Source organism: Macrotis lagotis, chromosome X, assembly GCF_037893015.1.
Source record: "Macrotis lagotis isolate mMagLag1 chromosome X, bilby.v1.9.chrom.fasta, whole genome shotgun sequence".
NCBI classification, from domain to species: domain Eukaryota; kingdom Metazoa; phylum Chordata; class Mammalia; order Peramelemorphia; family Peramelidae; genus Macrotis; species Macrotis lagotis.
The window spans coordinates 126,072,692-126,100,065 of NC_133666.1; the positions used below are offsets into that span (position 1 = coordinate 126,072,692).

At 36.7% G+C, this 27,374-nt stretch overlaps 1 protein-coding gene and 1 pseudogene across 2 annotated transcripts in view; one reads left to right on the forward strand and one right to left on the reverse strand.

The window, feature by feature from the left end:
* CYTH3 (cytohesin 3) overlaps nt 1-27,374 on the forward strand; it is a 171,691-nt gene that overhangs the window by 85,442 nt on the left and 58,875 nt on the right. Inside the window, exon 1 of one of the 2 annotated variants that reach the window (XM_074208176.1) lies at nt 17,460-21,121. The exons of the other annotated variant lie outside the window; for it this stretch is intronic. Within the exon in view, the coding sequence (XP_074064277.1) occupies nt 21,085-21,121 (37 nt within the window). The 5' untranslated portion in view covers nt 17,460-21,084. Of the gene's footprint in view, nt 1-17,459; nt 21,122-27,374 lie in introns of those variants that run through there. 2 annotated transcript variants of the gene reach the window in all.
* Nucleotides 7,875-8,623, reverse strand: LOC141503269 (spliceosome-associated protein CWC15 homolog pseudogene; annotated as a pseudogene).

Sequence of the window (27,374 nt, forward strand, 5' to 3'; positions counted from 1 at the left end):
AGGATACAAAAAAAGATCACAGCTCTCAAGGAGCTCACTGTCTAATAGGAGAGATAACATGCATGCAATTATGCACTAACAAGATATATACAGAAAAATTGGAGATAAACTCACGAGGAAGACACTAACATTTAGGGGGATTCAGGAAAAGCTTTTTGTATAAGTAAGCTAGGGAAGCCAAGAGGCAGGTAGGTAGAAGAGAGATAGACTCTATTCATAGAGGACAACCAGTAAGATTACCAAGATACTGGGTTGGAGAATTGCCAGTCCTTTCACACCCCTCACCAGAAGAGTTGGCATTGAATTGTGACGCCACTTGTAGGGTAAAGAGAGAGTTAGAGGGAATGCAGTACTTTACCTCCTGTTTCCACTACTGGGTAGGGGAAGGCAAAGGGATCACTCAGGCCTTGCCATATTATATTACTACAAAGTCCCTTCAATTCAGGGTCATCATATGGCTTGAAATGGTCAAGGAGTTTGTTGTTCCCAACCCAGACAAATGCTGAGTCACATGTAGTCTTCAAGTCCCAGGAAGTTTTCAGGGAAAGACTGGGTGGTACAAGCTTCCCCCATGGCTCTTATAAGTCAACTTAGGGGCGGCTAGGTGGTGTAGTGGATAAAGCACCGGCTCCGGAGTCAGGAGTACCTGGGTTCAAATCCGGTCTCAGACACTTAATAATTACTTGTGTGGCCTTGGGCAAGCCACTTAACCCCATTGCCTAGCAAAAACCTAAAAAAAAAAAAAAGTCAACTTAACTTTTGATATAGGATCATAGGATTAGATTAACCTTGAAAGGCCTGGATCTCTATCCAACTCCTTCATTTTACACATAAAAAAAGGAGAGCCTGGGAGGATGTCACTCAAGTAGTATGGAATTTGAAGTCAGTTCCTGTAACTTCAGACTCTAACCCTTTATGCTATAACATGATATCCCCCAGATATTTTGCACACTATCTAGTTTTTTTGAGTGGAATGACTACCATTTTTCTTGAACATTTCTTGATTTCACTTCTAAATTCCTTCTCTCCTTATTGCTCCTTAGTCATCATTGAGAATATAAAGCAATTTGATACCCTTCATACATGTGAAGCTATATAAAACATATTTGCATTTTAAACATGTTGCAAAAAATAAGAATAAAGAAAGGGAAAAATATTCTTCAATCTATACCCAGAATTCATCAGTTTTCTTTCTGAAGGTGGATAGTATTCTTCAAAATGAGTCCTTTGGAATTGTACAGATAGTTGTATTGATCAAAGTAAATAAGTCTTCCCAGATTTTTCTGAACCCTCCTGCTTGTCATTTCATATAACACCAAAATATTCCATCATAATCATAATCAAACTTGTTCATCTATTTCCCAATTGAGGTAATATCAATTTTCATTTCTTTGCCACCACTAAAAGAACTGCTATAGATATTTTTCTGCATAGGTCCTTTCCTATTTTTTTTTATTTCTTTGGAATCTTGAGCCGGTAATAATATTGCGAGATCAAAGGATATGCACAGCTTTATAAACTTTTGGAGCATAGTTCCAAATTGTTATTCAGAATAGTTTGACCAATTCACAGCTCTACCAATAGTGCATTAGTGTCCCATCCCCTCCAGCATTTGTCATTTTCCTTTTATGCCATATTAGCCAGTGTGATAGGTTTGAGGGTGATACCTAAGAGAGTTTTAATTTGCATTTTTCTATAGAGGATTTTTTTCATATGACCACAGATAGCTTTGACTTCTGAAAACTTCCTGTTCATATCCTTTGACCATTTATCATTTTTTTATTTTTATTAAAGATATTATTTGAGTTTTACAATTTCCCCCCATCTTGCTTCCCTCCCCCCCACCCCCACCCCACAGATAGCACTCCGTCAGTCTTTACTTTGTTTCCATGTTGTACCTTGATCCAAATTGGGTGTGATGAGAGACAAATCATATCCTTAAAAGAGAACAGAATTCTCAGAGGTAACCAGATCAGACAATAAGATATCTGTTGTTTTTTTTTTCCAAATTAAAGGGAATAGTCCTTGTACTTGGTTCAAACTCCACAGCTCCTTATCTGGATACAGGTGGTACTCTCCTTTGCAGACAGCCCAAAATTGTTCCCAATTGTTGCACTGATGGAATGAGCAAGTCCTTCAAGGTTGAACATCACTCCCATGTTGCTGTTAGGGTGTACAGTGTTTTTCTGGTTCTGCTCATCTCACTCAGCATCAGTTCATTCAGATCCCTCCAGGCTTCCCTGAAATCCCATCCCTCCTGGTTTCTAATAGAACAATAGTGTTCCATGACATACATATACCACAGTTTGCTAAGCCATTCCCCAATTGAAGGACATTTACTTGATTTCCAATTTTTTGCCACCACAAACAGGGCTGCTATAAATATTTTTGTAGAAGTAATGTTTTTACCCTTTTTCCTCATCTCTTCAGGGTATAGACCCAGTAGTGGTATTACTGGGTCAAAGGGTATGCACATTTTTGTTGCCCTTTGGGCATAGTTCCAAATAGCTCTCCAGAATGGTTGGATGAGTTCACAGCTCCACCAACAGTGTAATAGTGTCCCAGATTTCCCACAACCCTTCCAACAATGATCATTATCCTTCCTGGTCATACTAGCCAATCTGAGAGGTGTGAGGTGGTACCTCAGCGAAGCTTTAATTTGCATTTCTCTAATAATTAATGATTTAGAGCATTTTTTCATATGGCTATGGATTGCTTTGATCTCCTCATCTGTAAATTGCCTTTGCATATCCTTTGACCATTTGTCAATTGGGGAATGGCTTTTTGTTTTAAAAATATGACTCAGTTCTCTGTATATTTTAGAAATGAGTCCTTTGTCAGAATCATTAATTGTAAAGATTGTTTCCCAATTTACTACTTTTCTTTTGATCTTGATGACCATTTATCATTTAGAAAATTGTCCTAATTTTTATAAATTTGATTAAATTCCGTATATATTTGAAAAATAAGTCCTTTAGCAGACAGACGTGCTGCAGATATCCCTCCTCTCCCACTTTCCTGTTTTACTTCTAATTTTAGCTATATCAGTTTTGTTTGAACAAAATTTTTTTAAAATTCATTTATCAAAAGAATTCATTTTACCTTCTGTGATCCCCTCTATCTCTTGTTTGGTCATAAACTCTTTCCTTATCCATAGATTTGATAGGTAATTTTTCTTATGCTCCCCTACTTTACTTATATCACCCCTTATTTTTAATCGGATGATTAATCCATTTTGACTTTATCTTGGTATACACTGGTATACAGTGAGAGAAGATGGTCTATGCCTGTTGTCAGTCATATTGGTCATGTCCAATTCTTTGACCCCATTTGGAGTTTTCTTGGCAAAGATATTGGAGTAATTTGTTATTTCCTGCCCCAGTTTATTTTACAGATGAGAAAACTGAGGCAGTTATGTCTCTGAGGCAGAATTTAAATTAGAAATATAAGTCTTCCTGGTTCTAAGCCCAATACTCTATCTACTGTGCCACCTAACTGCCCATGGTCTTTGTTTAGTTTCTGCCAAATGCTTTGCAGTTTTTCTATCAATTTTTGTTAGATAGTAAGTTCTTGCCCCTTGCAGAGCTTAGATCTTCAGGTTTATCAAACACTATACTATTATGGTTATTTACTTTTATATATTGTACCTAATCTATTCCACTGATACTATATCTAATCCTGATCAACTACTCTATTTCTTATCTAGATTGTATGGATGATTAATGCTTTGTAATATAGTTTGAGAGCTAGCTACCTTTCCCTCCAGTTAGTAACCAAGTAGAAATAATGATTTTTTTATGTGGATTTATTTTATCCCTGAGTACTTTATTGAAGTAATCAGTTATTTTGATTAGTTTCTTTTCTGATTCTCTGGAATTGGTTATAAATAGGGACAGTTCTGTGTTCTTTTGGATCCACTTTAGGTTTTTTTTTTTTTGCAAGGCAAATGGGGTTAAGTGGCTTTCCCAAGGCCACACAGCTAGGTAATTATTAAGTGTCTGAGACCGGATTTGAACCCAGGTACTCCTGACTCCAGGGTGGGTGCTTTATCCACTACGCCACCTAGCCGCCCCCTTGGATCAACTTTATATCTTTAATTTCTCCTCTGCCATCTGCCTTCCACTCTTGCTGAATTTATTATAGCTTTATGTTACATCACTGCAGTTGGACCCTCCCTGCTGCACAGCAATCATTTTACTCTTCTCTAATTGAGAGTTGGTTTTGCATTTTGTAACTTTCCCTGAATCTATTGACATAATCATGTAATTTAAAAATGTTTTTGTTATTAATCAATCTTTCATTATTTAAAAAAACACTAAAAAGCATAAGAGTAAATGGTACTGGTACCATTAAGATGGCAAATACTTGGGACTTCTGGCCAAGATGACAGTGAGAAGCCAGGTCCTTTGCTAAGGTCTCCTGATCTTCCCTCATAAACAATATGAAACAAACCTCTTAATGGAAGTCCTATCAATAAAACCCAGAAAGAGAAGCTAGATAAACAACACATACCTCAAGGTCTGTCTTTGGGGATTGGGGGTGTGAGTGGTGATTGCAGAGTGCCCACAGCCAGTGGGGGAGGGGTGAAAGCTGGACTAATCTAAAATCAGCCCCTGGGGGCTTTCACTGTTGGAACCACTTCACTCTGAGAAACAACCAGAGAGTGGAGGCGTGGCCGTGGGACTGACTGTCTGGAATTTACAGGAAGGGCTGGAGAGTAGGTTCCAGAACCCCCTACTGGCCGGGAGGAGCTATTACATTCAGGGAGAAAGCATCCAACACCCTCTACTAGCCATTCTGTGAGCAAAGCCTCCAGCCCCCACCCCCACCCCGCCAGCTGGAGATATTACACTCAATGAGTAAAGCCTCTAGGAATCTCAATACCAAACCTCTGTTAACTGACCCCTCCTCCAACACAAGTTCTTAGGAAAATAAAGAAAGACTAGGAGAAAGGAGGGTCCATAGAAAAATTCCTAGAAGGAAAAGACCCTAATTCAGAGAGATGTAGAAGCCCTGAGGAGAATATAATTTGGTCTCCAGCATAGAAAAATTTCCCTGAAGAAATCAGGAAGGAGTTTAAAAATCATTTGGAAAATTTGGGAAAAGAAACACGAGAAAATTAACATCTTGCAACAAGAAAACAAATCCTTGGAAAATACAATTTGGCAAATGCAAAAAAGAAAACAATTCTCTCAAAACCTCAAATGATCAAAGGGAAAACTCTTTTTTTTGTTTGTTTTTTTTCAAGGCAATGGGGTTAAATGGCTTTCCTGAGGCCACACAGCTAGGTAATTATTAAGTGTCTGAGGTCGGATTTGAACTCAGGTACTCCTTACTCGAAGGCCAGTGCTCTATCCACTATGCCACCTAGCCACCCCAAAAGGGAAAACTCTTACAGAAATAGAATTGATGAGTTGGAAAAGGAGTTGCAAAAAGGTAAATGAAAAGAATTCTTCCCTAAAAAAAAAAAAAAGAACGGAGTCTATGGAAACAAATGACTTCATGAGACAACAAGAATTTGTTAAACAAAACCAAAAAATTGAAAAAAATAGAAGGAAATGTTAATTACCTCTTCAGCAAAACCACTGACCTTGAGAATAGATTGAGGAAAGATAATATAAAAATTATTGGTCTTCCTAAAAATATTGAGAAGGAAGAAAGCCTGAACTCAATATTACAGGACTTAGTGATGGAAAACTGCCCTGATTTCATGGAACCAGAGGGAAACATAGTTATTAAAAAAATACATCGATCCCCTCCAGAAAGGAATCCCCAAAATGAAAACATCAAGGAATATTGTAGCCAAATTCCAGAACTATCAGATAAAAGAGAAAATTCTGTAAGCAACCAGAAAGAAACAAGTTAAATGCCAAGGAGCCACAGTAAGGATTGCACAGGACCTGGCAGCATCAAGATTAAGGGTTTGAAGGGCCTGGAATGCAATATGCCAAAAAACAAGGGAGTTTAGGATGCAGCCAAGAATCCACTATCCTGCAAAGCTGAGCCTTCTCTTCCAGAGCAAAAGATGGACATTTAATGAAATAAGAGACTTCCAACTTTGCCTGATGAAAAGACTAGCACTTAATAGAAAATTTGGACTTCAAACAGGAGACTCAAGAGACACAAGAAAAGATAAAATTTAAATAAAGAGGGGGAACGGGAAAAACTTATCAAATTAGATGAAACTGGCAATATCCCTACCTAGAAGAAAGACTTTAACAACTATTGAGAATTGTGACTCTTATTAGAGAGAATTTAATTAGCCAGAAGAGATGGATATGCATGACTTATTTGAAAAACTGTTACCTAATAAGAGAATAACCAGAATTGATGAACATTCAAGACCTTTCTGTGACTCAGATAGAATGATTTAAAATCAATACTTCCTTAAAAAGATAGACAGTAAAGAGATGGGAGTATGGAGGAGACTGAATGGGGTAAATCTCATTACATTAAGAGGTATAAATAACTATTAAAATAGAGGGGAAGAAGGGGGGAGGGTGAGAACTGCCTGAATCTTACTCACATTAGATTGGCTTAAAATTAACATACATATACTCAGTTAAGTTAAGAAACTTATCTTACCTTTAAAGTGTTAGAAGGGCAGGGGGAGGAAAGGGGGAATCAACAGAAGGAAGGGAAGGAAGAATGGGCAAAGGAAAAGGGGAAAAAGAGGAGGGGGTTGGATATAGGAGGGCAAACACACTGAAGTTGGTGGCATTCAGAAACAAAATACTGAGGAATTATAAAGGGACAAAAGGGGGGAAATACAAACAGAAGGAAGATAACATGGAAGGCAATAAAGAGTTAGTAATTATAACTTTGAATGTGAATGGGATGAACTCTCCCTTAAAATGTAAGCAAATAGCAGAGTAGCTTAAAAACCAGAATCATCCAATTTTCTGCTTACAAGAAACTCATCTGAAGCAGAGAGACACATACAGAGTAAAGGTAAAAGGTTGGAGCAAAATATATTTTGCTTCAGCTGAAGTGAAAAAAGCAAGGGTAGCAACCCTTATCTCAGACAAAGCTGCTGAAAAAATAGACAGCCTTAAAGGAGATAAGGAAGGAAACTATATCCTCCTAAAAGGTACCATAGACAATAAAGTAATTTTGATGCTAAATATGTATGCACCCAATGATATAGCATCCAGATTCTTAGAGGAGAAGTTGAAGGAGTTACAGGAAGACATAGACAGCAAAACTCTACTAGTGGGAGACCTCAATCTCCCACTCTCAGATTAAGATAAATCTAACTGTAAAATAAACAAGAAGGAAGTTAAGGAGGTAAATATACTGTTAGAAAATCTAGATATGATAGACTTAGGGAGGAAATTGAATGGGGATAGAAAGGAATATACTTTCTTTTCTGCAGTACATGGCACTTACACAAAAATTGACCATGTACTAGGGTGTAAAAGCCTAATGATCAACTGCAGAAAGGCAGAAATAGTGAATACATCTTTCTCAGATAATAATGCAGTAAAAATCATATGCAGTATCAGGCCAGGGTGACATATACCCAAAGCTAATGGAAACTAAATAACCTTATTTTATTTTATTTTTTTAGACAGTTAAAATCTTTATTGGAAACCAGATTTTCTGATACAACATTTTTACAAGAAAGTACAACTGGATACGTTCACAGAACACAAACTGGTTTATTGAATGATAAATCAACAACGTAGGAAGAGGGGTTAAACCAATTCCGAGAACAAGGATGCCATTATCAAATAAAATATTATTGACCAATAAAAATTAAAAAAACCGTATTTTAAAAGTTTAAAGGCAGGAAATCTATAAGCCATCAAGTCCATGGGAAAAAAATCCTGACCGAGCTAAAGCCAGAATGAGAAGTTTGAAAGAGCCTCTTTTTAATAATTAAGCACACAAAACTGTACTACTTGATATATATTTTCCATGAACTTTTTGTGAAATTCTGACAGAAGATTATCATTTACAAATCTTTTGTCCTTTTTCAGCTCATCTACTCCTTTGGCACAGTTCTTAAAGACAACATCATCATCCCACCTTCTCTTTACTTTGACGTTGGCTTGAGGCTGAGAGGGACCAGTGAGATTAAGGAGAGGGTTTCCACTGAGGATGTTTTCCATCCAAATTCTCTCTTCTTCAGCCTTTGTTTCTTGTTCCTTCTGGGCTTGTTCTTCAGCTCTTTCTTTTTTTTTTTATTTTTTTCTAGTTCTGCCAGTTGAGCTGCAGTGTCATCATCATCACTTTCTTCCCCAAAATCTTCATCTTCATCATCTTCATCTATTAGAGGATCATCTGCTTCAAGATTGGCTGCAGGAATCTGATCCAACCGAGGTTTCTTAGACACAGAAGAGGTTGTGTGCTCTCTAGTTGGACGATCTCTGTTTTTTCCTCTTGCAGCAACTCTCTCTCTCTCTCTCTCTCTCTCTCTCTCTCTCTCTTCCACTTCTTGTCTGAAATCACAGTTGCGAACCTCTTTGGGAGCATCTTGCGTTGTTTTTCTGTATTTAATCTTTGTATGAGAAGGTAGATCTGTGCTTCAGTATTGCTTGGAAAGGTAACTCAAATCACCTTCCTCTTTTCCTCTTCCACCTCTTGCAGGTTCAGATGTAGGTCTTGCTGCTGTTGTCATCTTCAATACTCAGGGGCGTCAGAGTCCAGCAGTCCTCAGATGTTATATGAACACCATTACTCCGCCTCCTTCCCACAATCCTTATGACCTAATTTTTAAGAATGAGTGGATCAAACAACAAATTATAGAAAGAATTAATTATTTCATCCTAGATAATGACAATAATGAAACAACATACCAAAACCTATGGAATACACTCAAGACAGCTGTCAGGGGATATATTATATCTTTAAATGTTTATATGACTAAATTAGAGAAAGAGGAAATCAATGAAATAAATATTCAACTAAAAAAATTAGAGAAAGAACAAATTAAAAAACCTTCAGTTAAATACCAAATTAGAAATTCTAAAAATTAAAGGAGAAATTAATAAAATTGAAAGCAGGAAAACTATTGATGTAATAAATAAAACCCAGAGATGGTTTTATGAAAACAAACCAATAAAATAGATAAACCTCTGGTCAATTTGTTTAAAAAAAGATAGAAGAAAATCAAATTGCTAGTATCATAAATGAAAAAAGTGAACTCCTCACCAATGAGGAGGAAATTAAAGTAATAATTCAGAATTATTTTTCCCAACTATATGCTAATAAATTTGATAATCTAAGTGAAGTAGATGGATATTTATAGAAATAAAAGTTGCCCAGATAAAATGAAGAGGAGATTAAATACTTAAACAACCCTATCTCAGAAAAAGAAATTCAACAGGCCATCTCCAGGGCCAGATGGATTCACAAGTGAATTCTACCAAACATTTAAGGAGCAACTGGTTCTAATTCTATATAAACTATTTGGAAAAAATAGGTGAAGACCGGACTCTGCCTAGCTCTTTCTATGACAGCAATATGGTACTAATACCTAAACCAGGAAGAATTCTCCTTGATGAATATAGATGCAAAAATCTTAAATAAAATCTTAACAAAATGACTACAACAAGATATCCTATCACTAGGATAATACATTATGACCAAGTTGGATTTATCCCAGGAATGCAGGCTTGGTTCAAATATTAGGAAAACTGTCAGTATAATTACTTATATCATTAACAGACCTATCAGAAATTATATGATTGTATCAATAGATGCTGAAAAAGTTTTTGACAAAATATAGCACCCATTCCTACTAAAAACACTGGAGAGTGTAGGAAAAAAAATGGATTGTTCCTTAGAATAATAAGCAGCATCTATTTGAAACCATCACCAGGCATTATATGCAATAGGGATAGGCTAGAGGCATTTCCAATAAGATAAGGGGGGAAAGAAGGATGCCCATTATTACCACTACTATTCAATATTGTATTAGGAATGTTAGCCTCAGGGGGAAAATGGGGCTGGGTGGCCTGCCTGGGGCCGCATAGCAGGGAGAGAGAAAACATAGTACATGATAGTGGAGAAATAAGAAAGGAGGGAGTTGTGATCAGCAATGGCAATGGTGGAAAAATATGGAAGCAACTTTTGCGATGGAGTTACCATAAAGAATGCAATCCACCCATGACAGAGTTGTTGGTGTTGGAACAAAGACTGAAGCACATTTTTTATTATTATTATTTGGGGGAGGGGGTGCAGGGCAAATGGGGCTGGGTGGCCTGCCTGATCTTTAGGTGTCTGAGGCTGGATTTGGACCTGGGTGCTCCTGGCTCAAGGCCCAGTGCTCTGTCCGCCACCCAGCCACCCCTACTATTATTACTATTTTATTTTATTTTAGGTCTTTTTTTTTCTTTCTTTCTTTCTTTTTTTTTTTTTTTTTGGTTTATGCAGAGCAGTGGGGTTGGGGTGGCTTGCATGTCACACAGCTGGGTGATTGTTGGGTGTACGGGGCCGGATATGGGCTTGGGCGCTCCTGGCTCCAGGGCTGGTGCTCCGTCCACTGCGCCACCTGGCCATACCTAAAATTATTACTATTATTTTTTTAATTTAAATTTAAATTTTTTTCTCTTCTCTTTACTCTATCGCTCAAGTGAGTCTATATTTTTTTGGGGGGAGGGGTTATTTTGTTTACTCTTAAACAAGAATATTTTATTACTGTATAAAAAAATTGTACAAAATGAGAATAAATAAATATTAAATTAATTTTAAAAATCCTGAACATTTCTATATATGACTAGCAAGATATAGCCAAAAGAGCTAAAAAGAGAAATTCCATTTAAAGTAACCTCAGACAATATAAAATATTTGGGAGTCTACCTGTCAAGGCAGACTCGGAAACTTTTTGAAAACAATTACAAAACACTTCTCACACAAATAAAATCAGATTTAAATAACTGGGCAAATATCAGCTGTTCATGGATAGGCTGAGCAAATATAATAAAAACGACAATTCTACCAAAATTAAACTACTTGTTTAGTGCCCTACCAATCAAAATTCTAAAAAATTACTTTAATGAGTTAGAAAAAGTTGTTAATAAATTCATATGAAGAAATAAAAAGTCGAGAATCTCCAGGGATTTAATGAAAAAAAGTGTAAAAGATGGTGGCTTAGGCCCACCAGATCTAAAATTATAAAGCTTCAGTCATTAAAACTGTCTGGTATTGGCTAAGAAATAGAGTGGTAGATCAGTGGAATAGACTAGGTGCAGTAGCAGGAAATGATTATCGTAATCTGCTCTTTGATAAACCCAGAGTCCAGCTATTTGGATAAAAACTTTCTCTTTGATAAAAACTGTTGGGAAAATTGGAAGTTTGTATGGAAGAAACTTGGATTAGATCAACACCTCAAACCCTAAACCAAGATAAGATCAAAATGGATACAAGGATCTCAACATAAAAAACAATATTATAAGAAACTAGAAAATCAAGGAGTAGTTTACCTATCAGATCTATGAAAAGCAAAGCAGTTTATGACCAAGGGAGAGATGTAGAATATCATTAAAAACAAACTAGATAGTTTTGATTACATTAAATTTAAAAACTTTTGCACAGTCAAAACCACTGTAACCAAGATAAAAAGAAATATAGTAAATTGGGAAACAATTTTTATGACTAGTGTTTCTGACAAAGGACTCATCTCTAAAATATACAGAAAGCTGAGTCAAATTTTTAAAAAAAAGACAAGCCATTCCCCAATAGACAAATGGTCCAAGGATATGCAAAGGCAATTTACAGTTGAGGAAATAAAAGCAATCCATAATCATATGAAAAATTGCTCTGAATCACTAATTATTAGAGAAATGCAAATTATGAAAAAGAATTAAAACATCACTTATACAAAAATGTTCATAGCAGCTCTGTTTGTTGTGGTAAAGAAATGGAAATTGAGGGAATGTCCTTCCATTGGGGAATGGCTTAACAAACTGGGGTGTGTGTGTGTGTGTGTGTGTGTGTGTGTGTGAGATGGAACACTGTTGTTCTGTTAGATCCAGGAGGGATGGGAATTCAGGGAAGTCTGGAAGGATTGGCATGAATTGATGCTGAGCAAGATGAGCAGAACCAGAAGAACATTGTACATCCTAACAGTAACATGGGAGTGATGATCAACCTTAATGGACTTGCTCATGCCAATAGGGCCACAATCAGGCACAATTTGGGGGTATCTGCGATGGAGAATACCATCTGTATCCTGAGAAGGAATTGTGGAGTTTGAACAAAGACCAAGGACTATTACCTTTAATTTTAAAAAAAATTTTGACTTATTATATTAATTTGCTATATCTCATACTATTTGTTTCTTCCTTAAGGATATGTTTTCTCTCATCAAATTCAACTTAGATCAGTCCATACTATGAGAATGCTGTAAAGACTAGCAAACTGTCTTCTATGGGGGTTGGGGAGAGGGAAGCAAGATTGGGGGTAAAATTGTAAAACTCTAAATAAAACCTTTTTAAAATTAAACAAAAATGTAAAAAAATACGGTAAATACTCTCTACCAGAAAACAAAAGCTGGCATTATCTCTTATGGTGATATGTTAAAGGACTTTCCAATAACATCAGAGATAAAGTAAGAAAGTTTATTACTCTACTATTATTTGATATATTTCTAAAAAGTTATTACAGTAAGACATGAAGAGGAAAAAGTAACCGATCCAGTCCAGTGTATCAGATTTGGAATTGGAATGAAATGAGATGTTTGTCCTTCATTCTCAAAGAAGATCATAACATCAAGGACATGATGCCATGACAAGCATTTGAATTGAATTTGAGTGAGGAGTACTGTCTTAAGTCACCAGCATCACTTTCTCCTCTAGACTCATCTGGGTCCAATGACTAGATATGAATCAGGATGACTAGAGATGGCCTGGATGTGAGGCAAGTGTGAAATTAAGTGATTTGTCCAATGTCACACAGCTAGTAAGGGTCAAGTGTCTAAGGTTGGATTCAAACTCCTATCCTCTTGTTCTGTCCATTCTGCCACCTAGCTGCCTGTCTTCTGTAGAAAAATACAGAATTGTACAACATTTACATATTAGTCATTTTGTGCAAGAAGACTGAAATACAAAAAATGAAAGGAAAAAGTTAAAAATAACTTGCTTCAGTTTGTATTTAATCAGTATCAGTTCTTTTTCCTGCAGGGGTATAATATGCTTCATCATTGGTCCTTTAGGATTGTCTTGGATCATTGTATTGCTGAGAATAGCTAGGTCATTGACAATTCTTCATCATACAGTGTTGCTTTTATTATGTGCAATATTCTCTTGGTTCATTCACTTCAGTTTGCATCTATGTTCATATACATATTTTCAGATTTTTCTGAAATTATCCTGCTTGTTATTTCTTATAACACAGTTCCATCACAAACATATACCACAATTTGTTTACCATGCCCAAATTGATGGGCATTCCTTTGATTTCCAGTTCTTAGCCATCAAAAAAGAATTGCTAGAAACATATTTGTACTTGTAGATTCTTTTCCTTCTTAAAAAATGTCTTTGGGATATAGATCTAGATGTGATGTTGGCAGATCAACAAGGTATATGCAGAGTTTTATAGCCCTTTGGACATAGTTCCAAATTGTTCTCCAGAATTGGATCAATTCACAGTTCCACCAACAGTACATTAAGTGTAGCAGTTTTCTTATATCCCCTTTAACATGCATTGCTTTTCTTTTTTGTCATTTTAGTCAATCTGATAGGTGTGAGGTGGTATCTCAGAATTGTTTTAATTTGCTTTTCTCCTATCAGTAATGATTTAGAGCATTTCTTCATAACTTTATATAGCTTTGATTTCTTGTCGGAAAACTCCCTGTGCATATCCTTTGACCAATTATATGTTGAGGAATGACTTATGTTTTTTGTAAATTTAATTCCATTCACTATATATTTGATAAATGAAGGCCTTATCAGAGATGTTTGTCACAAAAGTTACCTCAGTTTTCTGCTTTCCCTTTTAATTTTGGTAACATTGGTTTTGTTTAGGCAAATCCTTTTCAATTTTATATAATCAGAATCATCTATTTTTTGTAATGCTTTCTACATTTTCTTTGACTCTAAATTCTTCCCTTCTTAATAAATCTGCTTTCCTAATTTGCTCATGGTATCAGCCTTTATGTGTTAATTATACACCCATTTTCTTGGGTATCTTTGATTTGGTGGGAAATATAGTAGCAGTCTCTTGATTGTTCTCCCTCTCTTTATTCTTTCATCTCTCTAGTTCATCTTCCATAGCAGAAGTGTCAGAATCATCGCCAGCAAATCTCTTTGAGTGCTATGAGAATCATTAAAATCTAATTGAGAGGGGCAGCAAGGTGGCATGGTAGATAGAGCAACAACCCTGGAGTCAGGAGGAACTGAGTTCAAAATATAATTGGGAAGTGTTTAATAAAATAATTAAAAATACAATATGACAAAGATCATGTTAGTTTGTTGTTTTTAGTCCATATACTACACAGGATTCATTTCTATTTGAATCTGACACCACTGCTGCATATAACCAACAAATTGCTATTCCCAAAGCATGGTTCTTACCATATCATTTTCCAGCATTAGAACTGCACTGATTCACTATTGCCTGAAGGATAAAATATAAACTCCTTTTATATTTAAAATCCTTCTCGGGGATGGCTAGGTGGTGCAGTGGATAGAGCACCAGCCCTGGAGTCAGGAGTACCTGAGTTCAAATCCAGCCTCAGACATTTAATAATTACCTAGCTGTGTGGCCTTGGGCAAGCCACTTAACCCTATTTGCCTTGCAAAAACTAAAAAAAAAAATCCTTTTCTATCTGGTTCCAGCATACCTTTCTAGAATTAATGCAGTTATTCTACTACACAACAAACTTTCATGTAATTGAAGATTGCTATCATGGACCCCACTTCTGACATATCTTATTGGTTGTTTCAGCTGTCTCCTTCAGTTTCCCTAAGTGTGGGGCCCCCTAAGAATCTCTTTCTTTAGCACTCTACTGCTCTCTCCCATGGGCATGTTATGTAATTTTATAGCTTCGGTTATCACATTTATGTATGATTTGTCTGTCTAGTCCCAACCACTCCCCTTAGCTTCAGTCCCATATTTCCAGTTGTCTGCTGAATGTCTACATCTAGATATGATATAATAAACATATTAGAAACCTACATACAATCCTTGCCCTGAATAGGAGAAGACAGTATACAAAAGGAAGTTGTAAAGCGGGGGGGGGGGGGGGGGGTACCAGATAGTGCTCAGCTGGGACATGATGATGATGATGGAATGGAAGACAAGTAGAGCAGGTAGTGGAAAAGAAAGAAATGCCTGGAATTTTTATCCCTCTTTAAAGGGAGGCTAATGGACAAAAGCAACAGAGGCTACTGATGGAATATGAGTACCAAAGTTGAAGCAATCTCCATGATGATGAATTATGAACTACTTCTGGTGTGTGTGTGTGTGTGTGTGTGTAACATATGATGGTGGTGGTGGTGGAGGAGGAGTTAAAACCAAATAGAACATCTGATGGCAAATGAATAAAAATATCTCTTCATCATCTCAAGTACAATCTATGAAAAACTAGATTCATCCTCTTTCCTACCAAAACTTGCTATTCCTATGTTGAATTTTCCAAACTTTTCCTTTTCCTTTATCTTATTTGTCTTAATATCATATTTGAACATATCATTCCTCTTGTTAGATTGTAGGCCCATCCAACACAGACCATATAATTTTCATATTGGTAATCCTCAGCACCTACCATAGAGCTTTGGGCACTGTAGGCAATTAATAAATGCTTGCTGAATTGCTGAAGCAAAAGAAAAGATTCAGACAAAATTCTCTGAAAATTTGAAAAGAGATTATTTGTTCTATTTCAGGCATGGAGAATGGTTTTGACATAGGAGGAAAAGTTAAGAACAGAAAAGAGATACTGAGCAATGCAGTTGGATTGGAATATAAAGTATGAAATAAGGCTAGAAAAGTAGACTAGAACTAGATTTTGGAGGAATATGAATCACCAAGAAGAGATTTTGCCTTTTATTTGGAAGATATTGGGAACCATTGAAGGCATTTGAGTAGAAGGTAAAATGGTCATGTCTTTGTATTAATAAGAAGGCTTGAGAATCTGAAGTTGGAGAGACAAGTTACATGAATCCACACAAGAGATAATGAAGGCTTGAACCTAGATTATGGTAATGAAAATAGAAAATTCAAAATGAATTAATGAGATACTAAAGGAGAAGAACTGGGGAGGACTTGTCAGCATCAAATAAAGAGGTGAGGAAATGAGAAGAGTAAAAAAAAAAATCTCAATCTCTAAACCAGGATGACTAGGAAAAGTGGTAGCTATCAGTAAATATAGGACAATTAGAATTAGGGACAGGTTATGGAAAGAAGATAATTGATCATTTTGGGACTTCTTGAGTTTGAGATTCTGGCAAAATATCCATGTAGAGAATTCCTGCAAGCAGTTGAAAATGTGGAAATGGAGTTTCTCAAATTTTTCAGAGCACTCTATCTGAATTTTTTCCTTTTACTTCAGCAATTCAGCAAGAATTTATTAACTGCCTACAATATCTAAAGAGACTAGAAATTTAGTAATTTAAAAAACACTAGACTGGTGAGAATATAGAAAGGGTAAAAAACAAGGAGAAGAGGTTTGAGGACAGGACTTTAAAAGGTCAACTATCTTCGGGTAATGAGAAAAAAAGAAAAAGAACCAGTGATAAACATAGAGGCATGGTCAAAGTAGTTGGAGAATCAAAATAGAGTATTTCACAGAAGTCAAGAAAGAAGAGATTTTTAGAACAAATAAATGGTAATCATAAGTTTCAAATGTTATAGAAATGTTAAGGAAAGACTTCCAGGTCCAGTCAGTGACGGGAGGGGAGAATAGATATTTCTTTAATTCCTCCCAAACTCTAAGACCTCTCTAAAACAAAGAGAAATTATGTGCCAAGGTTAAAACAACTTCAGCTGTTGATTTATATCAAAATTCATCTCTATAGCCTGGTTTCCCCCACTGATTTTTCCAATGCCATAGATACCTTGGTTCCATGGCTCAGGTCCTGACAACTAGCTTGGCCACATCCCTTCATGGGCAAAAGTCAATGACAGGCAAGGAGGGTGATGGTTGTGGTGGGGTGGGGTGGACTTGTAAGTTGTAAGTCCCACTGAAGCAAAGTTCTGGGCTGCCTATGCCCAAGGGACTGCACCATGTGTGTGAAAGGGGTTTACAACTCTACTAGACTAGTGGGAGGCAGCCCAGCCTCCAGTGGGGCTCACTTTTGATCATCCATAAGTTGGCTGGCGCAGAGAGCTGAAATGTGAATTGTTCAGTGTAGGAGGAGGCTGAGACATTTTGTAGTTCAGCCCTCAAGGAAACCACAGTCTGGGAATCAGGAAGTGAGTGATAAGGAAAATAAGGGTGGTGGTGGTGGTGGTGGTGGTGGTGGTGGTGGTGGTGGTAGTGGTAGTGGTGGTGGTGGCGACGACGGTGAAACTAAAAGTGCCAGAAATTTCAGGAAGAAAAAAACTCTCAAAGACCTTGAACGTAAACAGATTAATCAACAGGTAAAACAGCAACATAAGGGACTATGCCTTCAGATCTAGTAAACAAGTTCAGGCATCTATGAATAAAAACTACAAAATGAAGGAAAATGATCCAACTTTTAATGTGATAGAGAACCCTATGAAATTTGAGGATAACATGGAACCACAACATGCTATTCCTGAGTGGCTTAAAAGAGAAATGAAAATTATGTCCTTAATAGCAAAAATAATGACCAGCATAAAAAAACTTGAATCTGCAATTGCTAGTCTTACCAAAGAAACAAAAGATAGAATGATAGTGAATGCAAAAATACAGAAGTCAAAATCAACCTAGAAGAAAGATGTGAAAGCAACAACAAAAAACCCCAAGCCATTAAAAGAAAATATATTTTCTGTGCAAACAAAACGTATGAATCTTGAAGATAAGATGAACAGAAGGGTGTCACAGAAGAACATGACAGAAGAAAGGTCTTTAACATTATAATGAAGGAAATAATAGAAGAGAACTGTCTAAAACTTCTAAACATAAAAAAAATGAGTCTAATGGAAAGAAACCACAAATTGCCTCTAGGAAAAAACCCAAGACTAAAACTCCAATATACATAATGTAAAATTTACTAATTCATAAAAGTTTTCAATCCAAAGAAAAATATAGGTGAATAATGATGCCTAATCCTTTAGAAAAAGGGAGATGGAATGGAATAATATGTTCAAAAGAGCTTTGGAACTCAAGATGCACCCCAGAATGACTTCTCCTGCAAATCTGAGCTTAATCAGTAAAAGACAAAAGATGGATATTCAATAATAAAAAAGTTTAAAACATTCTTACCAAAACTGATTTGTTGCTTCTTAAACTCCAGACAACAGAAACACTGGATGAGTGAATATATAGACATCAACAGCAATAGAGTAATGACAGAAAGACCAGAAAGTGATGTACAGAAGGAAACAGGAGCAAAGGCAGAAATTTGGTAGAGGTTATCAGTGAAGAAATGGAAAGGGAGCATTATGGACAGAAATTGACCATACCTTGCTTCCATGAGAATACTTCTTTTGGGGGACTATATTATAATATGGAGCAAGGGAATAGAGAAGAGATACTGGAGACAAATGAAGAGCTATCAATGAAGGAAAGGTGATCTCTGTTGTTCAGAAAGAGAGAAGCCTAGGAGGGAGTAGGTGAGATGGAGTGGGTAAAGATTGAAAAGACAGAGGGAAGGGGAGGAAATAGGCCTTACGTTGGACATGGGAAAGGGTTGCACTGATGAATGATTCTTTGGGTGAATGGATATGAGAACCTTACATTGAATGAGACCTGAGGGATTTGAGGCTTGAGAATCTACTTTTCCTAAAAAGGGAAGAGTTCAAATCGTTAGGGTCATGCTTGGAGAAGTGGGAGGGCATGGACATACAGAAGAGATTTCTAGGGAAAGATAGTAGGTTGGGTAAGTAAGGTTAACAAGAAAGGGTATAGATTAATAGGGGAGTGGAAAGGGAGGTATCCTACCATGGAGCACTGTCCTCACTGTGACATATAATAATTGACATTGTTTTGAGAGTGTAGAATGGAAAAGGGGAATCCATGAAGTAAGCCTTATAAGACAATGGCAGAAAATGCCTACAGTGAAAACTAGGGTGGTTACACTGGATATTTTGATAATATGAAGAATGCAGAGAAAAGAGAAAGACTAGATGATTATAGTAGTCATAATTCAGAGAATGAGGGTCTTGAATAAACAAAAAGAGAAGATGAATAATGAAGAGAGTGAGAAATATTAAGGAGAATGAAAACTGAGAATTAATCAATGCTGGCTGCATAAATTGCAGGATTATATTAACAATATTGGTTCTTTAAACTTTATTTTTATTTTTCCCCAGTTCTATGTAAAAACTGGTTTAACATTCATTTTTAAAAATTTATTTTAATTTTTCCCCAGCTCCAATGCAAAAAACAAATTTCAAAAAAACAAAATCAAAAAAACAAATTTCAACATTTACTTCCAAAATCTTGAGTTCCAAATTCTCTTCCTTCTACCCCACTCCCCCCATTGAGAAAACAAGTTACTTAGTGTAGGTTATAAAAGTAAGCATGACCTCCCCCTCCCCCCCAAAAAAGAGAAACCTCAAGAAAAATAAAGTGAGAAAAAATTAGTGTTCTTCAGTCTGTTTTCAGACACCATCAGCTCTGTCCTTGGGAATGGATGACAGTCTTTATCAAGTTAAAAAAAAAGTATGCTTCAATCTGTATTCAGATACCACATATCTTTGGGGATGGATAATATTCTTTATAAGTCTTTCAGAATTGTCTTGGGTCACAGCATTGCTGAGAAAAGCTAACTCATTCACAACTGATCAGCATTCATTATTTTTATTACTTTGTATAATAGTACATTTCCTGTTGCATCTGCTCATGTAAGTCTTTCTAGGCTTTACTGAGAACACCCTGTTCTTTCTTTCTTTCCTTCTTTCTTTCTTTCTTTCTTTCTTTCTTTCTTTCTTTCTTTCTTTCTTTCTTTCTTTCTTTCTTTCTTTCTTTCTTTATTATTAGGTTTTTGCTGGGCAATGGAGTTAAATAGCCTGCCCAAGGCCACACAGCTAGGTAATCCACTGCCACCTAGCCATCCCCTGTTCATTATTTCTTAAAGCACAGTAACATTGCATTATAATTACATATCACCATTTGTTCAACTATTCCCCAACTGGTAGGTATTCTTTCAATTTCCAGTACCTTGTCACCAGAAAAGAACTGCTATAAATATTCTTAAACATATAGGTCCTTTTCCTTGCTGTTTTTTCATCTCTTCTGGAATATAGACCTGGTAGTGGCATTGCTGGTTCAAAGGGTTGGAGTCATTTTAAAGCCTTTTGGGTATAGTTCCAAATTGTTCTACAGAGTTGTTCAGTCATTTCACAACTCCTCCAATAGTACATTAATGTCTCATTTTCCCTATGTCCTCTCCAACATTTGTCATTCTCTCTTTCTGTCTTGTTAGCTAATCCAGTAGGATATATAGAGAATTTTTCTAATATGCATTTCTCCAGTTGGTATTGTTAGTACATTCTTAAAAATTTGATCATAGATAACTTTCATAACCTCATGTGAAAACTTTTCATATCTTTTGATTATTTATCAGTTGGAGAATGGCTCTTTTTTTTTTATAAATCTGATTAGTTGTCTGCATTTGAGAAATGAGGTCTTTATCAGATAACATGTTTCAATATTTCCCCCCACAATTACTATTACTAACTGTATTTCCCTCCATCTTATTCCCCACACCCACATTTATTCTCTTCTCTCTCTCTTTTCTTTTCAATCCTTCCTCAAAAGTGTTTTGCATCTGACTATCCCCTTCCACAATATTTCTTCCCTTCTATTACATTCCCTCCCCATCTCCCATTTCCCCCTTTCCTTCCTACTTTCCTCTAGGGCAAGATAGATTTCTATACCAAATTGAATGTGTATGTTATTCCTTCTCTGAACCTTTTTTTGATGAGAATAAGGCTCATTCACTCCCCCTCAACTCCCTCCTCTCTCATTCTATTTCTTTTCTTTTTTTTTTTTAGGTTTTTGCAAGGCAAATGGAGTTAAGTGGCTTGCCCAAGGCCATACAGCTAGGTAATTATTAAATGTCTGAGACCGGATTTGAACCCAGGTACTCCTGTTTCCAGGGCTGGTGCTTTATCCACTGCGCCACCTAGCTGTCCCCTTCTCTCATTCTATTTCAAAAGTTTTTTCTTGCCTCCTTTATGTGAAATAACTTAAACTTTTCTGCTCTCTTTCCTTTCTACCAGTATATTCCTTTCCTCCCTAACTCCATCTTTTTAATACATTATTCCATCATATTCAACTCCCACCTTTGCCTTGTCTGTATATGCTCTTTAAACTGCCTTAATAAATGTGGAAGTTTATATGAGCTATCAGTATCATCTTCCCATGCAAGAACCCTTCCTGTTTACCTTTATAGGATTTAGGCATATATGAAGATCAGATTTTCTATTCAGCTCCGATCTTTTCATCGGGAAAGTTTGAAAGTTCCCTATTTCATTGAATTGGTAAATGACTTATCCTTTCCCCTGAAAAAGTATGTTCAGTTTTGCTGGGTAATTGATACTTGGTAGTAATCCAAGCTTTTTTCCTTTTGGAACATTATATTCCAAGCCTTGTGACCCCTTAGTATAGAAGCTACTAAATCTTGTGTTATCTGGACTCTGGCTCTACAATAATTGAATTGTTTGTTTCTGGCTGTTTGGCAAAAATTTAAAATATCTAACAGGAAAAACAGATTGCCTAGCAGATAGATTAAGGTGGGCAGCTAGGTGGCACAGTGGATAGAACATATATCTTGGAGTCAGGAGGATGTGAATTCAAATCAGGAAGATCTCAGATGCTAAATAATTACCAAGCTGTGTGACTTTGGGCAAGTCACTCAACCCCATTGCCTTGCAAAAAAAAAAAAGAAAATAGATTGAAGAGAGATAACTTAAGAATCATTGTTCTATTTGAAAGCCATGAACACAAAAAGAGAAATTATAAAGGACTCCATCTGGTTATTTTAGAACCAGAGTGCAAAGTAGAAATTGAAATAATTTTCTGGTCACCTCCTAAAAGAAACCCCAAATTGAAAAGTCCTAAGAATATTGTAAACAAAATCCAGTATTCCCAGTATTTCCCAGAAAATAGTGTAATTAAAAGGAAAGAATTCAGGAACCATGGTGATATAGTCAAGATCACACAAGATTTAGCAGCCACCATATAAAGGAATGGAAGCCTTAGAATATGATATTTGAAAAGCAAAGGATTTAGGATTACAACTGAGAATAACCTATCCTGCAAATGCACTGGGAAGCAGGAAAGATAAGGAAAAACTCACATAAATGGAGTGAGCATGGGCTATATATAATGGGCCATAAGATAGATGGGTCATCCTTGAATCTCACTCTCACATGAATTGTCAAAAAAGGAAAATATATATATATATACACACACACACACACACACACACACACACACACACACACAATTGAGTACAGAAATTCATTTTGCCCAACAGGGAAGTAAAAAGTAAAGGAGTTAGAGAATTGTGGCTAGAACATAAGGAGGAGGGTAGATCAAAGGCAAAAGCAAAGCAGATTCTTAAAGGGTAGAGAATAAATAAGAGAAGGTTTAAGTATAATACTCATTTTTTTTTACAAAGAGATATTTATTACAAAAATAGAGCAAGAAAAAACATACAAACATTCCCCTCAACACCTGTGTAATATTCATTCTTAAAAAAAATTTTTTTGCAAGGCAGTGGGGTTAATTGACTTGCCCAAGGTCATACAGCTAGGTAATTATTAGGTATCTGAGGCCGGATTTGCACTTAGGTCCTTCTGACTTCAGGACCAGTGCTCTATCCACTGTGCCACCTAGATGCCCCATATAATACTCATTTACCAAGCATATCTATTAATGTCAATGGTCCAAATACTCTTAGAATTTTAATTATTTTAATTAATAAGAACAGGTTAAATGATACCATATTTCAGTAATCAGAATTTTTAAAATAAAGTCATAATATCGGCATCATCACTTATTATGTAACCTTTGGTGAATTAACTTCTCTGGCCTCATTTCCCACCTTTGTAAAATGAGTGGATTGGACTAAATAGATAATAACATTCCATCCATTTGTCAATATATGATCTACTGACAGCATCCTTCTTGCTTCCTCCGTTTTAGTACTCAAACATTTTCAGATTTGGTTTTTGGCAGATGGAGAAATTCGTTGGGTTTCAAGGTAACCCATGGATCTAGGTTCTAATACTATGACTTAGAGGAACATACCAGTATTCTTCCCATTGTTAGTCTTTTGTGAACTTAATAAAAATAGTAGGTAAAGGACATTCCCCCAGAGAATTTAGGGGTTCCTCAGTAGTCATGAGGGCCACAAATAGGAAACATGTGTGGCAATTCACAATTCAGGACCTCAGTTTCCCTGTGTCTACCTCTTTACAGGAGGTGTTGTTTAACTGGGTTCTCAGTTGTCAAGGCTCTTGAGTTTGTGACCATCTTTTCTTCTAGAGATTCTGATTATCAAAATTACTATTGGCATTGAGTGACTGCTTTATTTTCAGATCTGTCTGGTGTGCATCTCTATTCTCACAGTTATTTATAAAATTGATTCTCTAATTGGTGTATAAATTGTTTCTTTTGGGGCCAATAGCAATACTATTAGTTTCAATTGCTGATGCAGAGGGTAGAGAACAGAAAATTATTTTTTTATTCTATTAAGATGTAAAGAGCTTTATTCTTCCCTGATTACTAGCTTCTGCCTCTATTGTCTCCAGTTCTGGAACTGTAGGCTTAACTGTCTAAATTCCTGGAAGGGCATTGTCAGTTCTTGCTCACCCAGTGAAGTTACTCCTTTTTGACTCTCTAAGAGAGAAGTGATACTTTGTAAATACTTTGTTACCACATTAACACCTCCCACACTATAACTATATCAGCTTGAACTGGGGAACCAAATTTGCCCTCTTTACAGCAGTGCTATAGTTTTGAATTTTTCAAGTGATTTTGTTTCTCTGTTTCTGTTGACTTACAGTGTTTAGTAATAATTCAGGCATAGCAAAGACAGAATTATCACCTCATGGTTATATACATTATATTGCAAAGATTTACATTTTATTTTTCTGAGATTTCTTTGTTAAATGTGCCAAGGAGGGGCGTGATTCCCTTGGAAAGACATTAATATTTAGCTGAATGACTTGTTTTTCTGACTCAGTAATTTGGGAAATTTTTCCTTGGAAAACGCTAGCATTTGAAAAGAGAAGGATTTCATCAGACAGAGTTGGTGGGGAGTTTTTTGGCATGAGAGGTAAGACACAGACAGGTATAGGAGAGTTTGGAAGAAAAATGACAGATGGAAGTAGTCCAACTTGGCTAGCACATTATAATAATTTACATTTATAGAGCACTCTAAAGTTTGCAGAGCACCATACTGAGAACAGTTCCATGAGATCTGACAAATATATGTTATTTCTATTTTAAAGACAAAGCAGAGACTTATGGAAATTAACTAACTTGCCCATGATCACATAGTTAGCAAGGGTCTGAATTGGGACTCAAATTCTGAATCTAGCCTTGTGTCTGTGCCACAATAGGGTAGTTTTGGGACATAAGAACATCAATCAGTCAGTAGGCATTTTTAAAGCATTTACTAAGGATCAATTCTGAGTCCTAAAGGAGGCAAAAAATAGACCCTGCCCTCAAGGAGTTTACAGTCTAATGGGAGACATTATTGCAAACAAGTATATTCAGAATAATCTTTTTAAAGGACAAGTAGGAAACTGGAGTTAAGAGGGGTTGGATATGTAGAAGATGGGATATTAGTTGGCATTTAAGGGAAGTCAGGAAGGTCAGTAGTGAGAATAGAGGAGGGAGGTCTCTGGGCATGGGGAGGAGGCAGAGAAAATACTTGAAGCTGAGAAACGGAAAAGGCCAGTTACTGGACTAAAGAATGCATGTGGGGAGTAATGCATGTAAAAAGACCAGAAAGTCAGAGGGGGCTAGGTTAGAAAGAGGCTTTAATGCTTAACATAGCACTTTGTATTTGATTCTGGAGGCGGGAGGGAGCCACTGGAATTTATTGTTTGGGAAGTGTCATGGTAAAACCTGAATTTTAGGGAAATCATTTTAATAGTGAATGGAAGTTGAATTGGAGTGGAGAGAGACTTGAGGCAGGCAGACCCACCAGTAGACTTTTGCAGTAAGAGAGGTGTGAAGTGATGAGGGCTTTTTGCCTGAAGGGTGACAATCTCAGGGAAGTGAACGGGTGTACAAGAGACACTTTAAAGGTGAAGCTAACAAGTCTTTAAAATGGCTTTAATATGGGGGATGGGGGAGAATGAGAAATAGGAATCCAGGATGACTGCTAGGTTATAAGTCTGAGGGACTGAAAGGGTGGTGTTTTCCTCTGTAAGGATGGTTATGGTTGGTGTCCTCTACAATAATAGGGAAAGGTAGAGAGGGTTTTGATGGAGGTGAAGAAAGGGAGAGGAGGAAGGAAAGATATTGAATTCTGTTTTGGACATACTGAGTTTAAGATGTTCACTGGGCATGCATTGTGGAATATTTGAAAGGCAGTCAGAAATGCAAGGTAAAGGTCAGAGGAGACTTTTGGGCAGGATAGGTAGATTTGAGAATCATCAGCATAGAGATGATAAGGATGATACAGATGATACAGGAACTGATGAGATAATTAAGTGAACTAGTATAGAGGGAGGAAAGACCTAGATTTATTTGTTTGGGTTTTTTTTTTTTTTTTTTTGCAAGGCAAATGGGGTTTAAGTGGCTTGCCCAAGGTCACACAGCTAGGTAATTATTAAGTGTCTGAGACCGGATTTAAACCCAGGTACTCCTGGATCCTGACTCCAGGGCCTGTGCTTTAGCCACTGTGCCACCTAGCCACCCCCCTAAGACCAAGATTTAAAAACATATTATTCATTTATTTTCATGAAACAAGAAAGCAGAAGAGTAATTAAAGCTTTGTGTTTAGTAAGTTATCAAATTACCACCCCCAAATGGGAAAGTTCATGCTGTTGCAGATAATTATCTTGACTTGTGCCAAAATGATCATATATATATATATATATATATATATATATATATATATATATGGACATGATTCCATTATAAAGTTAGAGATCATACCCCTTTCTAATAGTGTAGTGTCTTATTAGATATATGATGTATCTGATGATATTGAATCAATTATTGTAGAAATACTTCAAAAAAGTGACATTATACTTTGCAATTATTTGAGATGTACATTATACTCTACAGTTAGATGAGTTCTATTCAGGCTTTCCACCTTTGGTATCTATCTGATTCACCTAACTTTCACTTGTGATTCCAAGAAGCTGTGACTTGTGTAGTGGCCACACCCTAGCAAGCCATTTTGTCAGACAGGTAAACCAGGTGAAGGGTAACAGAATTGTCAAACCCACTGATGAGTTGGGGGGGGAGTCTACACCAAGACTGTGAAAAATTCCTCTGGTGGAATGGATGGATGAGAAGAATTTGTTCCAAAGGCCTTGAAGATGACTGAAGGAAACCTATGGTGCACTTAAACTTGTTCAGACATGGAAGACTCCTAGATCATCCACTGTATCTCAAGTCATCACTAGGTATCTTAGACTTTTGTCTTGCCACTGGACTTTGATAACTCTGGAAGAGAGAAAGAGACTGAAGACTTTGAGCAGTTGTGCCTCACTTTTTTGCATAAGTCAAAAGACATAATAACCCTTACCATTTTACCATTTACCCTACCTCAAAGTCCTGTGGCAATAGGTAAGTGCTGAAGCAGCAGGTGCAGGTAATACCGGGAGCTGTAGCCATAACCCTAGACAGAGGTGGCTCAGGTCATAGGGTCATCATCATCTCTCTGTATTGAAGCAGGATTCAGCAACCCCCTGGGTTTCTGAACAGCCTTTTTATTTTTATTTATTTACTTATTTATTTTTTTGCAAGGCAAATGGGGTTAAGTGGCTTGCCCAAGGCCACACAGCTAGGTAATTATTAAGTGTCTGAGACCAGATTTGAACCCAGGTACTCCTGACTCCAAGGCCAGTGCTTTATCCACTACACCACCTAACTGCCCCCTGAACAGCCTTTTTAAAGGAATGCCATTTCTCATCACCTGGTGTGAGGAAAGGTTTAGAAAAAGTGCCTAGAAAAAATACCCAAACCTGGCCTTCTTGCCACAGCAAACAGAAGATCATGCACCAATAGTCCCTCCACTCCAGAAAAATGTGTTTCCATTTGCAACTTCAGTAAGCTGATCTTCATTTGCCAGCCTTGTTTCACTCAGGATTGCTATTTGGATATG